General features: G+C 44.6%; 1 protein-coding gene across 1 annotated transcript in view; it reads left to right on the top strand.

Annotated features, from left to right (window-relative positions):
* Positions 1-17,602, top strand: part of il17rd (interleukin 17 receptor D) — a 41,090-nt gene that overhangs the window by 18,767 nt on the left and 4,721 nt on the right. Inside the window, exons 3-12 of the mRNA XM_041225120.1 lie at positions 477-602; positions 5,834-5,952; positions 6,768-6,888; positions 7,779-7,823; positions 8,827-8,978; positions 10,128-10,193; positions 12,298-12,352; positions 12,590-12,700; positions 13,557-13,741; positions 14,633-15,506. Of these exons, the coding sequence (XP_041081054.1) occupies positions 477-602; positions 5,834-5,952; positions 6,768-6,888; positions 7,779-7,823; positions 8,827-8,978; positions 10,128-10,193; positions 12,298-12,352; positions 12,590-12,700; positions 13,557-13,741; positions 14,633-15,506 (1,854 nt within the window). The remainder of the gene's footprint in view (positions 1-476; positions 603-5,833; positions 5,953-6,767; positions 6,889-7,778; positions 7,824-8,826; positions 8,979-10,127; positions 10,194-12,297; positions 12,353-12,589; positions 12,701-13,556; positions 13,742-14,632; positions 15,507-17,602) is intronic.

The following is a 17,602-nucleotide window of genomic DNA, read 5'->3' on the forward strand; positions in this document are numbered from 1 at the left end:
GTGGTGCCCAAGCTGCTTTGTCTTTTGGTTCCTCTGACAGAGCTGCATGTGAAATACCCACACAACCTAAAATAGAGTACAGCAGTACAAGCCAAGAATTAGACCTTGGGAACCCTTGCCCTAATTTGTTAATCTTTGCTTTAAATACATATTTTACCCTCCACACTTTCCTGGCACGGAATACTCCCCAGTTCTGCAACAGCTGAAGTAGCTTTCATCTACAGTGTGAGTTTCTTCTCGTTCTGGTCTTAGGTTTTGAATTGAGAGTTTAACACTGAACCCCTGAAGTATACATTCTACATTCATATCTGTCCCTGGGGGGCTGGTCTTTCCCAATACTCAGACTCTCTGTGTTTCACAATTCTTTTAATGCCGTCAAATATGGGGTAACAGCCCATTGTATACATTTGTTTTGCGTTATTGAATGTTACACCAGTATCTCACACTGTGTCTCATTCTGTGGTCTTTGTTCTCAGACTGCACTCTTAATAGGAGTGGAATTGGGAAACACGCCATTGATGGAGTGAAGAACGTCAGCTTCAGCCAGGGGGCGTGTGAGGAGCAGGTGGCTGTGACTGTCCACTGGACCCCCAGCCCCCTCGGTGAGTACCAGTGAGGAAGTACTTCCATTGGGCTCCTCCAACCCATTCCCCTGCCCGGAACCTGGAACCAGTTTCGCTGCACTGCATTTCTGTAGAGCAGTGGTGCGCAGAGCCATTGATGATCACTCTAGGACTTGTAGAACCGAAGTGGCAAGTGTCAGTGAAGCTGTAGTGAAGAGAGCCATCAGTTCTGTCTGCTGTCAATGAGATGAGGTTTAAAGCTCTATAACGACGAATGCAGATGAGCCCGGCTCTTTTGCACAGTGGTTAAGACTCTTGCGGTGTGCAGGGTCACCAGTTTGCACCCAGCCTCCACCCTGTTTCAGATGCAGTAGGTAATTCATCACAGTGTTCAGAAACACATACTGTAGATTAGAAGGTAAACTTCTACATCTGGTTTCACTGACCTTGCTTACCATTACTCTTACCTTACCTGAGTCACCATTTGGTAGTGCCTGATTAGAGCTAATCACGGTCTGTTAAACCATTTAGGCTTGTACCTTCAGCTAGTTTCACCTTTTCTAGCTTTGATTGAGCAAGATGTGCTGATCAGGAGAAGCCGATACTCGCCATACCTCTCGCAGCCTCTGTCCCAAACCCCCTGGAAGGAACAGTAACTGCAGAGAGAGTCTCCCAGGAGAGAAGCATCAGCAGGTTTAGTGGGGTTTGGAAAGTGACTCGCTCTCCAGTGCACAGAGGAAGCATGAGGGATGCTCAGTGGATGGTAGGGTGGAAATGCATCACTTACAAATCCTTGTTTTACTACCCAGTCAACTTATCTCCAGATACAAGAAACAAAAATGTAATTGAAAGATACAGTAATACAGTAAGTGTGTTTTAATCATACACTTGAATTGCAGTGATGGTAAATGGTTTTAGATTTCATGATATAATCGCCAATGATGGTTTTATTGTTTTGTTAATACAATAATGTGCCTATTGCAATATGAATTTTGCAATGCTTTCATGTTTATACTGTAAGAAGCAGCATTTAGATGGGTTTTCCATTGGTATTGGCTTCTTTATGCTTTGGGTGGTCACAAGAGTACCCAGCTAGAAAAGGTTTGTGCTGCACTGTGATGGAGCAGCTCGGGGATGATTAACTACACAATCCTGTTTAACGCTGTGATTTCCAGGCTTTGTCAAACACAAAGGAGAGCAGCACTTTAATTGAAGTCTGTGACAGGAGCCCAGACCTCCTCTTCAAAGCCCTTAGTGATCAAAGGTTCAGATTACCTGCAGAGGGTTATTGGTACTCTGTATGTGACAGTAGCTCACATCTGTACAGAAAAAGGTCCCAAATTACATTGTGATGCATTAGCAGAGGAATTTGAAACAGGTATACCCTGGTCTTTCATGTACTGAAGCGCTATTGAACCTGGTAATCTAAAGCTGTCCATCTCTCTTTGTCTGGGAGGAGCACAATGCAGCCTCTTGTGTGCTCCCTCTCTCTCTCCCTCTCCCAATCGCACTCTCAGGTTAATCCTGCTGATAACTGCAAGTCAGGACACAGCTAGAGAGCTAGGTCCAGCCCCTCCTCACTGCTCCTGCAAGCACAGAAAGAGCAGCCCTTTATTAGGGAACGAAGAGAACCAGTCGGACGGCTTCTGTATTGTTTGTATTTTTTTTTTTTTGACATGATAGGATCTGCATGGCGAGGTGTGGAGTTACACAAGCTACAAGAGAGAGGCTTGTCAGCTCCCTCCTCTCTGGTAATGGGAACGGACTGGAATGTCTTCACATGGAATGTAATTCAAGTGAGGTGCTGACTGGTGCTAAAGCCGATATCGTAGTATTGTTGTCAAACACACATGACTGCAGTGTGCCTGGGGGAAGCATTGTAAAGGGCACTCCAAACCTAGAATTCAGACAGTTCTGATAAGACTCCTTCCAGCTTCAGACTTCAAGTGATTGTAGCTTACACAATAATTCTATAAGTCTTACCTGTTTTGAACTTGAATTAATTAGGTAGGTCTCTTTTTGAAAGAAACACATATTCTAGCAAACACACATTTTAATTTTAAAGCATGCAATCGGAAGATATTCAGTTTTGCTAAAAAGCCTCTAACACAAGACTAGTTATTTGTAGAAATGTTTGTCTGTTTTTATTGCAATGTCTTTAATCTAGATTTATTAATTACACTGTTGATGGCATTAGGCTTAGTCATCGCCCCTTTGCCACAGACAAGAACACAAATTAAGAATTTTCAATTTTTTAATTTTGAATTACAGTTAATTCCACTAGTTCTGAGAATAATAATTCATAAAACAAAAAATGAATGAAACCCCAGTCACTGGTATAATCACCATGTAGATACACAGCCAGTCAAAAGTTTTAGAACACCCCCATTTTTCCAGTTTGTATTGAAATTTAAGCAGTTCAAATCCAGTGAATAACCTGAAATGGTACAAAGGTAAGTGGTAAAGTGCCAGAGGTTTAAAAAAAAAAAAAAAGTTTAGGTTACCAAAAACTGAAAAATAATGTACATTTCAGAGTTATACAAAAAGGCCTTTTTCAGGGAACAAGTAATGGGTTAACAACTTACAGCTGTTCTGCAGCAATGGAAGTAAATTAAGCCTTAAAAGTTGATGCTAACAATTCTTACAGGTGTCCCAACTTTTGATTACTTACAAACCCTCTGTCTGTATAAAAGCAGTGTTGGAACAGACTGTGTTACTACACCCTCCTAAGCATTATTTGGACAGTATTGTACTGCAGGAAGTAGTATAGTGCTATCATAATGGCAAGAAAAAGGCAATTAACAAAGGAAGACAGACAGACCATTATAACCCTTACAAGTGTAGGTCTTTAGAGAAATTGCAAAGAAAGCCAAGGTGTCAGTGAGTACAGTTTCCTACACCATCAAAAGGCACTTGGAAACTGGAGGAAACTCTGACAGCAAGAGGTCTGGCAGACCCAAAGCCACAACAGAATCAGAAGACAAGTTTCTGAGAGTCAACAGCTTGCGTGATAGGCGGCTCACAGGACAACAGCTTCAAGCACAGCTTAACACTGGTCGAAGTAAGCAAGTCTCAGTTTAAACTGTGAAGAGAAGACTTCGAGCTGCAGGTTTGACAGGTCGAGTGGCAGTAAGAGAGCCATTGCTAAGATGGCAAAATATGAAAAAGAGGCTTGCCTGGGCCATGAAGCACCACCAGTGGACTACTGAAGACTGGAAGAAGGTCTTGTGGACCGATGAATCAAAATTTGAAATCTTCAGTTCATCACGCAGGGTTTTTGTACGCCGTCGGGTAGGTGAAAGGATGGTTCCTCGGTGTGTGACACCAACTGTCAAACATGGAGGAGGAAACGTGATGGTCTGGGGCTCTTTTGCTGGATCCAGAGTCGGCAACTTGCTCAGAGTAAGTGGCACCCTGAACCAAAACGGCTACCACAGCATTTTGCTACGTCATGCAATACCCTCTGGTATACGCCTAGTTGGTCAGGTGTTCATCCTACAGCAAGATAGTGACCCAAAACATACCTCCAGGCTATGTCAGAACTACCTTAGAAGAAAAGAACAAGACGGTAGGCTTCAAATCATGGAATGGCCAACACAGTCTCCAGACTTAAACCCCATCGAGCTGGTTTGGGATGAACTGGGCAGAAGGGTGAAAGCAAAGCAACCTACAAGTGCAACACATTTGTGGGAACTTCTGCAACAGTGTTGGGATGAACTTTCCGAACAATATTTGATTTCCATTGTAGAAAGAATGTCACGAGTGTGTTCGGCTTTAATATCTGCAAAAGGTGGCTACTTTGAGTCAAAAATTTAGAATAAATTTTGTTAAACAAAACGATTCCATGATTTCTTTTTAATTTTTTCTATTTGTTTATTTGTTCTATGCTTTAATTTCAGAGTACATTGAGACATTAAACTGCGTAAATTTCAATACTGGAAAAATTGAGGTGTTCTAAAACTTTTGACCGGTAGTGTACATCATACATAAAATGTGCACTGTTATGGAATATTGCTGACAGATGTTCTTTGCTTGCGCCATTGTGTGGATAACAATAAGAATAAACTGAAATTCAGATGTGTACTGTAACATGGCAACAGGCATAATTGGAACAGCTGCTTCGTTCCGATTGGACCATATTAAATTTGCATGATGAACCATGTAGCATAACTGGCAGTGACATTGCAGTTCAGACTCGCACTGCAGTTCAGACTCGCACATATCATCACTGCAGTTCAGACTCGCACATATCATCACTGCAGTTCAAACACACATTATCACTGCAGTTCAGACTTTGCACTTGGTTTGGAGGAGATGTGACTGGCCGTGCCACCGAAAGAGGACGTGACGGAGGGTATTTAGGGGAAGTAGCCCCAGTGATCCTTTCCTTTGCTGTGGTTACTGTTCCTTTGTTGTCTGTTGAGAGAACAGACGTAATTAATAAGTAGAGTGAGTGTTAAGTATTTTGTTTGTTTAGCTGTCTGTGTTCGCCTTTGTAGACAGCTAAATATCCGGGAGCTGTCAGTATTCAGCCAGCATCAAACTCGGACTGCACAGCACTATTACTCACTGCTCACTGTTTAAAACACCACTTGCACCCTGAGCACTCGCTGTTGCACTGTACTGTATAGTCAGGCTCCATTACTGCTCTATTCAGCACCCTGCCTTGTTACTGTGGGCTCTATTCAGCAGCCTGCATTGTTACTGTGGGCTCTATTCAGCACCCTGTATTGCCGGTCCTATTCAGTTGATGTAGCTCTGAAGCGTGCCACTGTCTGTGGACAATTCAAACAGGGCTCTTTCTGCACCCAGGCTCTGAAATAGTGCAGGCATGTCTCTGTAATGCATTCCTTTCTGTAATACTGTATAGATTGTCCAGTGGAAGCGATCACCTGTATTATGGTTCTCCCTCAATCAAAAGAGGGTGACCCTCATGTGCTAATCGTGTCTGACCATCTCATTCACACTCTACATGGTGAACAGCCAGACTTCATCAAAACAACCGTCGTACACGCTAGCCTCCTATACATGTTTTGGATTGCATTCAACTAGAATCCAAAAAGCGCTGGGTTTTATATAAATATAGTGTGCCATTTATTACACGATTATGAGGGCACTCTGTGCGTGCGTTCTCTGGTTGAGAAATGTTTCAAGTAATTCAAGGTGATCTTCATAATTCTGCTTCAGAATACTTTCTTAAATGTGTTTCCACAGAACGCAGAGAAGGACGAAGAGTATTAACATGTTAATCCCCTCCTGCTGTGTTCCAGGTATTGAGCACGTCCGGAGCTTCCGGGTGATCATCGAGGAAAAGCAGCTGGAAGGGAAGCAATGCCAGTACCTGATTTTGAAAGACCCGCGGCAGCTGAACTACACCTTCCGGAGTGCGGTGAGACATTCCCAGATCCACACACCACTCGGTCTGCAGACCCCCTGCAGGGCTCCAGTTCAAAGCGACACAGTCTAGGGGCTGTCTGCCTGCTGGTCTGGAATGCATCTCCCATACATCCAAAACACACAGCACTGCACCCCAACAAGCAGCCTGGCCTCCCAACATCCCAAGCTCCTTATCCATCATTTCACGAGATTAGTAAAGATTGTTCACTGCTAATAATGTTACAACATGCTGCTGCTTCCAGTGATATTTTACACAAATCTGTTTTTCAGTATGTGGTGTACCAATGGCAGTAGTGGTGAGTGTAGAATTCATTTACAGCAACACCAAGATGGTCCTTATTGTAGAAAAGAATGGAACCACTCAACTAGAGATTCCAGTCGTGCTGGAACTTGGTTAGGACATTCTTCAGCACAAGTTACTGTGGGTGTCAGAATCCAGGGAAATAAGAGGATGATCTGTACATCACATCATTTTCCCATGGAGAAGGCTGTAGGCTTTTTCATTATGCTGATTCCTGTATTTTGTCTTTACAGCCGTTCTTGACTTAGATATTCTCCAGCACATGTTCTGTGCTAACAGACACTTTTAAGGGAGGAGTTCAAGTTTTCCATGAGGCATTTTCACCATAGCTGTAATTGATTTGCTCCTGTGTGTAGAGCTGTGTTGTGAGTAGACACAGGACTCTGTGCATCGCTGTGCTATGCCTGTGAGTGGGATTGTACTGGATTGTGTGAGTGTGCAGAGTTCAACACTCCTCCTCTTTTGAAGCTTGTCATTTAATGACAGTGTCCATTTTGTTTGCCTAGAAAATGGATTCTCAGCCGTTTTTCAATCTGAAGTTTGAGACAGACTATATGGTAATGATTGTGCCTTATCCTTCCTCCAAGAACGAAAGCAACTACCCCCCCTTCTTCTTCAAAACCAAAAGTAAGTACCGGCATCTTCTCTGCTCCTTTACCTTTTGTTATCTGTGGAATGATGCTGTTACACACATCGAAATCTCACTGTGAAGAAGATGTCGAGGAATAAAAACAGGGAGTCCTGTCATAGGCTGGATAGTACCGATCAGAATGTTTACTGTTAAATCGAGCAGCTACTCCCCATTGAAAAAAGACACCCAGCAGTACCAGTATGCTTCGAATGCCTGAGTTATGGGACACTCTGTATACTACTAATGATGGTGTTCAATGTGGATGTCTTTAAATCCCTTGTTGATGGACGCTGCCTTGAGAGTTTCAAAACGTGGTGTTCTTCCATCAGGCAGTCCCACACGGTGAGCACTGTAAGTGTTGATTTTCCACCATCACCCCACACTTTTCTACAGCACTCCCAGCCTCCTGTAGACACTTCAGATTGCATTAGTCTACAATCAGATCAGCTCTTGATGTTATAGAGGCAGCTGCAGGTGCTGTGTGATTATTCGAATGATTACGAGGACCCTCTGTACTGTTTCTTTATTTGGGGCAGGCATTCTGACTCGGATTGTGTTCTCTCTTAGTTTTCCCTGGTTCCCATGTTCTGTTAAGCACTGCTGAGGATTTCTTATTCTATAAGGGCCTCCTTCACAGTCAGTTCTGTGTGAGTGATCCCTCTCCCAGTTCAGATACGCACAGATACCTGTCTAGCGCAGGGGGCTCAGTTGAGCATTTTATTGTGAAACCTGTCCGCTGGGCTTAGAATCAATGTGTTTGTGTCACAAAGTTTAAGAGTGTTATCTAAGGATTGGCATAAGCCATACTTGTTTTTTCTTATCGTGTTGCTTTGTCTTACAGTCTGTTACAGTCTTATTTAGCAATTTTTGTTCTTGTTTTTCACAGCTTGTGAAATGCTGCTGCAGTCTGATAATCTCGCCTGCAAACCCTGTAAGTTCACTTTGAAGATAGAGATAGATCTACTTGGTTAAGGGTCACTGTTACCCCCTATCTGTGCAGAGTGTCACAATAGATTTGTAACTCCAGATGTAGGGGTTTCAGCTTACTGGTTTAGAATGCAGAATCAGGTTTATTTTTTTTGTACTTGTTGGTTAGTTCACAAATTAATCCAATGGTATCTCATTCTTTTGAACTTGCACAGCATATATATATATATATATATATATATATATATATATATATATATATATATATATATAGTACTGTGCAAAAGTTTTAGGCAGGTGTGAAAACATGTTTTACACCTGTTTGGTATAATTGTTTAATCATACACCTGACTATATGCCTACAAAATCCCTGACTTTGTGCAAGTGTACCTAGAAGAATTGATGCTGTTTTGAAGGCAAAGGGAGGTCACACCAAATGTGGATTTGATTTAGATTGTTCTTCTGTTCACTCACTTTGCATTTAGTTAATTGATAAATATAATTTATTAACATGTCTATTTTTGAAAGCATTCTTACTTTACAGCATTTTTTCACACCTGCCTAAAACTTTTGCACAGTACTAATATATATATATATATATATATATATATATATAGTGTTATTTGAGTCAGATAGTTTTAATTAAATTTTAGTCTTTCTCAATAAGAGTGTTCACCCTCAGTTTGATGCATAGGCACCAGCTATATAAAGGGTACTTCAGATGTAATTTCATGCTGCTCATCCTTGAAATAAAAAACAAATAAAAAAAACTCTTTGTAAAGCTCTAAGAAACAAGAGTACCAATATCTTCAACAGACTTTGAAAAGTGTGTTTTTTTTGGAATGGTTGACTTTTTAACAATTTCACCTCTCTGTCTGTGTGTGCCTCTGTTTGTGTGTCTCCGAGTGTGTGTGTCTCTGTCTCCTGAGTTATGTGTGTGTGTGTCTTGCTCTTTGTACTGAAGTTCTGTTTCTTATTTTCTTTCTGTTCCCCCTCTATCTGCACAGTCTGGAAGCCCAAGAGCCTGAATATTTCCCAGCAGGGCCCCAACCTGCATGTGAGGTTTGACCAGGCGCCGTTAAGCTTTGGTTTCAGCCTGTATTACCTGCAGTACAAGATGAGCGCCGGCGGCTCCTACAAGCAGAAGGCTTGCAGACCGGTGAGTGAACGAAAATCGCAACTGGAGGGTGTTTCATTGAGATCTGGGGATTGGGGTGGCCATAGAAGCTACCTGGAGTCTTCGTCATGCTCCTCAAGCCATGCGTACACAGCTCAGTCATGGTGGACGGGTGCATTAGCATCTTGAAAGCAGCCATCAGGGTACAGGAGCAGCATTGCTGGACGGACTTGATTCACAACAATGCTTAAGTAAATTACAGCATTCATTCAGCCTGCCAGTGGTATCAAGGGACCAAGAGAAGCACCATTCAAATCCAACATCCACGTACGTCTTACAGCACCCTGTACTATATATTATATGAATTAATTAAATAATAATGATGAACAAACGGTATTGGTAATCCAATTTTCTTTCCATCTGATACAAAGACATGTAATATGGCTTACCACATGCATATCAGCCTTTAGTACAGTACGTGTTATATAACACTGAGAAAGAAGAAAATGCACACTTCGTCTGCGCTTTGTTTGGGTGGGTGAATGGTTTGTGGTGAGCAGAACTAACATTTTAAAGGAGTGCTAACAAAAGCATAAACCCCTTTTCATGCCTCTGTGCTACTGGCAGTGCCTGCTTTTGTATCCTCCTATTCACAAGTCATTGTACAGCCAGCTCTGTTTTAAGCATCTGAAGTTGAGACTGCATGCTGAACAGGGCTGCCTGCTGTCAGCTCTGTGCACAGACATGGAGGAGGAGACATCTCACAGTACAAAGCATTAGTGTTCTACCTTTCATTGGAACATCCGTCGCTGTGCAAACACAGCAGGCTTCACATGAAAGGGCTTTGTTCTCTTATCTTTAAACCTGAACACCAGAGGAACTAAAGACGATGGTGTAGGGGCGCGGGGTTAGTTCATAAGCCTGGTATGTGGCAGTGTTTATACAAGTACTCTTTTTGAGACAGACAGCCTGCCTGCCTGCCAGTCCTTTTGTGCCTATCTCAATCTGCCAGCTATGCTGGGGTATAGGTAGATACTCCTGACCAAACTAATTTCATAACCCAAGCCCCCAGAAGAGACAGGCTTGTGAATGCCCCCCCTGTGATTATTTTGCGAGAGTATTTTTTGGATTTCTTAGAAATGTCTTAATTTATAAATGAGCAGGTATCACTGTGATTGTGTTTGTTGACAGGCATACAGCACTGCCTTCACCACCTGTGTTCTCCCAGATGTCACTCCAGGGTACTACACAATTGAGGTAAGGCTGTGTATATTTCGCTCTGGGTGGTTAAGCTGAGATGCACTTGCCTAGAGACAGGGATGCAGTGGAAGCATCTGCACATACATATGAGAGCTTCACCTTTGTATATGACCCTAGTCACTACTTGAATAATAATGTGTGGTTAACACATAGACTTAGGAAACAGAGGGTAACACTTCTTCACACAGAGAGTGGTGAAGGGATGGAATGGGTTACCTAACCACATTGTCAAGGCAGAAGATCAATCAGCTACTAGGAACTGGAGCAGCTTAGATGAGCCGACTGGCCTCCTCTCGTTTGTAACTCGTCTTACGTTTTGTATGTTGACATTGTGATCGTGAATGGCAGTTGAATGGTTTCCATGCTCGCTGATCTCATGTCATTTAGATAGTGTTGATAGGGTATAAGTAACCTGCTATGAGAAACCCTGCTAGTGTAGGGGGTGGGGCTCTGTCTGTCCTGCACCCAGGCCTGGATCAGGCCCGTAGTAAACCCCTTGAAAGTTACCTGGATGACTCTGTGCATCAAGTAAGTGATCAGATGAAGACCTGTTATAATTCCAGGCTAGATTATGACTCCTGTAGCAATGCCAGTCAATTCAGATCAGACTTGGCAAGAGCCAGAGTTCTCAGGTTGTTTAGCAACACTGGTTATCAAATTGTGAGCACACAATATACTTATTCTTAGAGAGAATTGTGTATAGGAGTGATGGCGCGGGTCCTGTGTGTTTATTAAATGGTACAGCACTACACTGTTGTGGCCCAAGGTCACGGACATCCCTACTCCATTGGATGGAGTTCATTGCAAAACGTTTCTGTAAGGAGAATATTCATATTTTAAGTAAAGCGTTTGTTCTTTTTGAACCAGTGCCAAGTTCCCACTCATTCATTCTGACAGGAATAAAACAAAGACTACCGTAAAACTTTAAATAAACATCCCAGCGTTTGTTTACAATAGTTGTCAGTAACCCCGTAGCCTATCGGAGACTGGCGACTATTTGAGACTCTGCGTTTATTATGTAAGATCACTAACATTTGCAAATACTTCAGATGCAATCATGAAAAAGCTGCCTGCACTCAGCCTTATAGAAACAACATAAGTAAATTGCAACATTCCAGCAACGCCATTAAAGGCTGTGTCAGTGGGTAATAACAGTTTGTATTGTAATAATAATAAAAACAGTAAAACCCACTAAAGCCAGCCCTGTAAATTTCAGAACACAAGCGTGTAATGGTTTTAAAATTAATAAATGTATTAAGTATCATCTTTATTAACACATGTTATATTTATTATTCACCCTCAAAACATGTACATTGGTAAGCATGGACAATCGATGAAAAATTAACCAGCAACGATCTTCATTTCAAAACACCTGCATGAAATACTGTGTTAATACGAAAAGCAAGTTCGTACTGTTCAACCACAGCACACTCAAAAATGCTTCAAACTGTTTAAATATTAACAATAAAATCAATACAAGTGCCAGTTTTATCACAAAACTAAAACTAATGTGTACGTTGATAAATGAACGCTGGAACAGGAGCAAAATATGAATATGCATTGCAAGACTCAAATGCACGAATACAGAAAACCAACAAAACAAAAAAATAAACATGTACAAATACACTAAAAGGCAACTCTGTTAATATCAGAAAACAAGTTTGTGTTTTACTTACTTTGATGATACTTTAAAAAGCTTCACAACTGGTTTTAAAATGAAGAACATCATAAAAAAAACTGCATGCATTACATGTACCTTTTAAAATAAATTAAATTCAGTTTTCTCGTCATTCATCCTGAGCCTCAGGGTCTCTTAATTGCTGTTGATAAACAAATTGGTAAGCTCTCTGTACGGCCATGTGTGTGCATTCGCTGGAACATTCAGTATGATGTGCGTTATATTATTATCCATAACCTGGCGTTTAAAAGAGATCCAGCGTCTATTGATCACATTTCCCAGGAGTCCTGGTGCTTATTAGAGGCCCGGCGAGTATTGAAGACTGGAGATTATTTGAATTTATGCTAGTTTCATAAGTGAACAGAAATTTGTCTTTTGAAATATAGAGTTCTATTGATCAGATTCCTTTTTAAATTCTTTCAGCTTGCTGATAATAACAACACCACAAGAAAGAGTGCTCACTACAACGTGAATCAAGGTAAGCTCAAGCCATGAACAGAGTGAATATGGATCAGTTTTATATGCGCTGCTCAAATCTGACTCTAAACTGCTCATGTATTGTGTACAAACATGATTTCGCGCAGCTAGAAAAACATTGAATACGGAAACAGTAATTTACCAACTGGGGAACAAATGTGAAGGATAATAAGCCGTGTCTGGCATGGGATTGTAACAGTTTGCTTCAGTGTAACTTCTCTTTCCCTCTTGTTTGTAGTACACTCCCTTTGGGCCGGGCCTATCAGGGCAGTGGCTATCACTGCCCCCCTGGTCATCTTGTCTGCCTTCGCCACGCTCTTCACTGTCATGTGTCGCAAGAAACAACAAGGTGTGCTTCTGTTTGTACTTTCATAGCCAGTTAGAGAAGTTTGTGTGCACAGCAAGCCCCGTCTCCTGATGTTGTAAGAGCGCCTCTCGTGAGAGGACTGAAGTGAAGCTGGCACTTCTCTCATTTTAAAGTACGAAACATTTTCCGTTTCACTGTAATGGATCTCCTCCTAGCGGCTGAAGACACATACTTACCTCTCCACTGCAGCGCCTGCTCTTCAGTTGAATGCAAAGAGTTTGTGTTTGAACCAGATGGTTTGCGGTTCTCGTCTAGCCCTCGTCTTTCCACTCAATTCAATAGGCTGAGATGCCAGTTCGTTTTATCCCTTTGTCTGGAATGTTCTGAAATCGTCCATTTTGACTGGCTGAGGGCATTGCGTGATGCATGTTTGTAATAAAATATGGTGGTACAAAATACAGAGACCAGAGTTATCAATGAATCTGTAGTTTTGTGGTTCAACAAGCAATTACAGAAGACAGACTAGACAATTGATTATTTTCAACCACAATATTTTACATGCAGGTTGAAATAAACCTTCACAATATTGTTTTCAAAATGATTGATCAAGAATGGCGTTTCTTTCTTGTGGCAGCAGACTCATGATTGATATGAACACAGCTTAACTTGGAATTGAGTTCACATGCATGCTTGTTACTTAGTGAACAAAAGGATGATGTATTACCCTGCAACATTCACTCTGAAACACTTAAGATTGGCTGCTCTTAGGAATGCTAGCCCCATAGTTTTTTTAACAGTGTAATTCCTATATTTTTTGGAGTTCCTCTGGAGCACTCTGAGCTGGATGCTTTGACTTTTTGAATATGGATTCAGCATGTTATTGTAACCTTGCTTGCAGAGAATATCTACTCCCAGCTGGATGAGGAGAGCTCAGAGTCCTCTCCTCAGACCTCCGCTCTGCACGTGGAGAGGCCCTGGCCCCGGCCCAAAGTCTTTATCTGCTACTCCAGCGAGGATGGCCCCAAGCACAGCACTGTCATCCAGCACTTTGCATACTTCCTGCAGGACTTGTGTGGGTGTGAGGTGAGAACACTGCCACAGGGCTCAGGGGAGGCGAGTACACTGCCACAGGGCTCAGGTGAGACGAGGACACTGCCACGGGGTTCAGGTGAGGCGAGGACACTGCCACGGGGTTCAGGTGAGGCGAGGACACTGCCACGGGGCTCAGGGGAGGCGAGGACACTGCCACGGGGCTCAGGGGAGGCGAGGACACTGCCACGGGGCTCAGGGGAGGCGAGGACACTGCCACGGGGCTCAGGGGAGGCGAGGACACTGCCACGGGGCTCAGGTGAGGCGAGGACTGCCACAGGGCTCAGGTGTGGCGAGGACACTGCCACGGGTCTTAGGTCAGGAGCAATGGCCCCACATTTGAGGTTTCCTTAATTCTGCAGTGCATGTTTATGTGGTGTCAAACACAATTATTTTTGACAAATGTGGCTTTGAAGAATGCACATATCAGGGACAGAACTGCAAAATGAAAGCCTAGGCTGCCATCTAATGGCAAGTTTCTGAACTGCAACAATGCTGCGAATGCCATGTTTAGGGCAATTTGATATTTTCAGCATTGTTGTGAGTGTACAAACAATACTAAATACAAACAAATATACTGTATACACCCTGTAGGAAAAGTTTCTCAACCAAATACTTTTTTATGTTTATTTACATTTTTTTATGGAAAAAATGTGAATTGTTCATTTTAAGCCATTTGTTTACATTAGCGACTTTCAAAGGTTTCAAATATGGGTCTCCTTAAGAGCCACTAGCTAGCACTGTGAGATGTAGAGAAACCTGTCCGTCCTTCCTTCCTTACTCTTCCACATTTCCACACACATGCGGTAGGTGTAGGTCTTGGTGAAGTCTTTTTCCTGATGGCTCTAACCCCTCTGAGTTTTTTGCTGCCCTGCCCTGTTTCAGGTGGCCCTGGACCTGTGGGAACACCTGGAGATCTGCAAGGAGGGTCAGATGGAGTGGCTGAGCCGGCAGATCAGCGAGGCTCACTTCATCATCACCGTGTGCTCCAAGGGCATGAAGTACTGCGTGGAGAAGCGCAGGAACCGCCAGGGGAGCGGGGCGGGGCGCCAGCTCTTTGTGGTGGCCGTGTCTCTGATCGCAGAGAAGCTGAGGCAGGCGCGGCAGAGCTCCCAGGACCTGGCCCCCTTCCTGGCGGTCTACTTCGACTACTCCCGTGAGAGCGACATCCCCGCTGTGCTGGACCTGGCCACCAAGTACAAGCTGATGGAGCAGCTGCCCCAGCTGTACTCCCGGCTGCACTCACAACACCCGAGCCTGCCTGAGCGCGAGCCCCAGCCCTGCATCAGCAAGAGGAACTACTTCCGCAGCCAGGCCGGCCGCGCGCTCTACCTGGCCATCTGCAACATGCACCAGCTCATAGAGCAGCAGCCCGACTGGTTCGAGAAGCAGCTGATGCCAGCGCCCCCTCCCGCTCCCCCCGCTTCCGCTCTGCTGCAGGAGCGCTTTGACTCGGGGCTGGGGCTGAACGAGGTTCTGGTCCGGCAGCCTGCAGAGAGCCCCTACCCCCTCGTCCAGAGGCTGGGGGCGAGGGGGGAGATAGAGTCGCCCGGACCCCAGGACGGATGCACTGTTTTGAGGCCGCTGCTCCACGCACCTGAGTCTGGGGGTCCCTCTGATATGCCCAGGGACTCGGGGATCTACGACTCCTCTTCAGTGCCCTCCTCCTCGCTTTCCATCCCTTTGATGGAAGGGCTCTCCACTGACCAGGCAGACACCTCCTCAATCACAGGGAGCGTCTCCTCCTCCTCGGGGCTGGGTAAGAGAACGGGCTTCAGTCTATACAGTATTTTACAAATAGATAGGCTTACAACTAAATACACTAGCCACTTCAATACACCCCCCAGTTTCACAGAGCGAGGGAGCCCCCGAGGGGGTGACGGGTGGGGTGGGGGGGGCACTCGGCTCCCCACTGGTGCAGAAAGGGCGTCCCCTGGGCCAAGGTTTCCCAATCCTGTGTCTGCTGGTTTTCATTCCAACAATGCTTAAGGTCTAATAAGCAAATGATTAGTTCAGTTAAGGCATCAGTTAAGTAATTAAGCACTTGGTTGGAATGAAAACTAGCAGACACAGGATTGGGAACCCCTGCCTTGGACCAGCACGAATCTTAGACCCAGCGGTAGCCCCATAGCCTCACCCTGTGAATCGGCTATTACCCTGCCCACTTCTATTAACATACATTTTCCATGCTTTTGAATGTATTTTGGCTGTGAAGCTTTTGTGAAGTGTCGAGCTTTAGTTGTACTGTAGGAGGGTAAATGCTGTTGATAAAGACCAGTTCTTTGACAGTTAAGTTCTTTGTTGGACTATATCAGGGGTCTCCAAACCCTCACTTCGAATAACACACCTGGAGAGGCTACTGGGGGCTGATGGTTTTCTACCAAAAGAATCTTCACTTAGAGAGCCAATTATTGGCTTAATAGTCAAGAGTAAGTTCAGGTTGTCCAGAATTCTTTAGCCAAATCGGTAAAGACTACTATAAAATGGGGCTGGACAGGGGCTGTCCCTGGACCAAAGGTGGAGACCCCTGGTTACCATATAAATTGATCAGGTCTATACCCGGGATGAACTACAGATGTGGAATTTCTAGTCTCTGTAGAATTCGATTGGCTGCAGGTCCAGGGGGGTGTGACTAAGGGACAGACATGTCTGTCCAGCAGGTTCCAGGGATCAGGGGTGGGTTACGATCGTCCTGTCAATGCAGAAGGTCCAGGGGGTGTCATTCCAGGTTCCCTGTCAGTACAGTGAGGTCCAATCATGTGGTTCTGATTCCCTGTAGTACAGCTAAGGGACCAGGGGGATGTCGTCCAGGTCCCCCCCCACCAAGACTAGCAGGTCCAGGGGGGTGTGGTCCTGATTCCCTGTCAATGCAGCAAGTCTAAGGGACGTCGTCGTCCAGGTCCCCCCACACCAAGACTAAGGGGACAGTTACGGTCGTCCAGGTTCCCCACACAAAGACTAAGGGACAGGTATGTCGTCCAGGTTCCCCACACCAAGACACTAAGGGACAGTTACGTCGTCCAGGTCAACACCAAGACTAAGGGACAGGGGGGTGTGGTTCAGATTCCCCACACAAAGACTAGCAGGTCCAGGGGGTCGTCCAGGTTCCCCTACACCAAAACTAGGGGGACAGGTTACGTCGTCCAGGTCCCCCCACACCAAGACTAAGGGACAGTTCATGTCATCAGGTCCCCCCACACCAAGACTAAGGGACAGTGTGGTCGTCCAGGTTCCCTGTCACCAAGACTCCAGGGGGTGGGTTCTGATTTTCTGTTCCCACACACCAGGTCCAGGTCCAGGGGTGTGTGGTTCTGATTCCCTGTCAATGCAGCAGGTCCAGGGGGGGTGTGGTTCTGATTCCCTGTAGTTGTCAGTACACACCAGACTAAAGTGGTTCATGATTTTCAGTTAGTACCCAGGTCCAAGACTGTGGGGTTATGTCGTCCAGGTCCCCTACACCAAAGACTAAGGGACAGTCATGTCATTCGGTCCCCCCACACCAAGACTAAGGGACAGGGGGTCGTGGTCCCCATTCCAAGTCAAAAAGACAACCATGTCGTCCAGGTCCCCACTGATTTTCTGTTGGTACAGGCAGGGACAGGGGTGTGTGGTTCTGGCGTCCCTGTCACACCAGCTAGGGACAGGGGCATGTGGTTCTGATTCCCCCAGGGCCCCACAGCAGACTCAGGGGGGTGTGGTTATGTCCCCTGTCAATACAGCAGGTCCCAGGGGGTGTGGTTCTGATTTTCTGTTAGTACAGCAGGTCCAGGGGTGTGTGGTTCTGATTCCCTGTCAATGCAGCAGGTCCAGGGGGGGTGTGGTTCTGATTCCCTGTAGTTTTACCTGATGCTGTGT

The sequence above is a fragment of the Polyodon spathula genome, chromosome 23 (genome assembly GCF_017654505.1).
Source record: "Polyodon spathula isolate WHYD16114869_AA chromosome 23, ASM1765450v1, whole genome shotgun sequence".
Taxonomy (NCBI): domain Eukaryota; kingdom Metazoa; phylum Chordata; class Actinopteri; order Acipenseriformes; family Polyodontidae; genus Polyodon; species Polyodon spathula.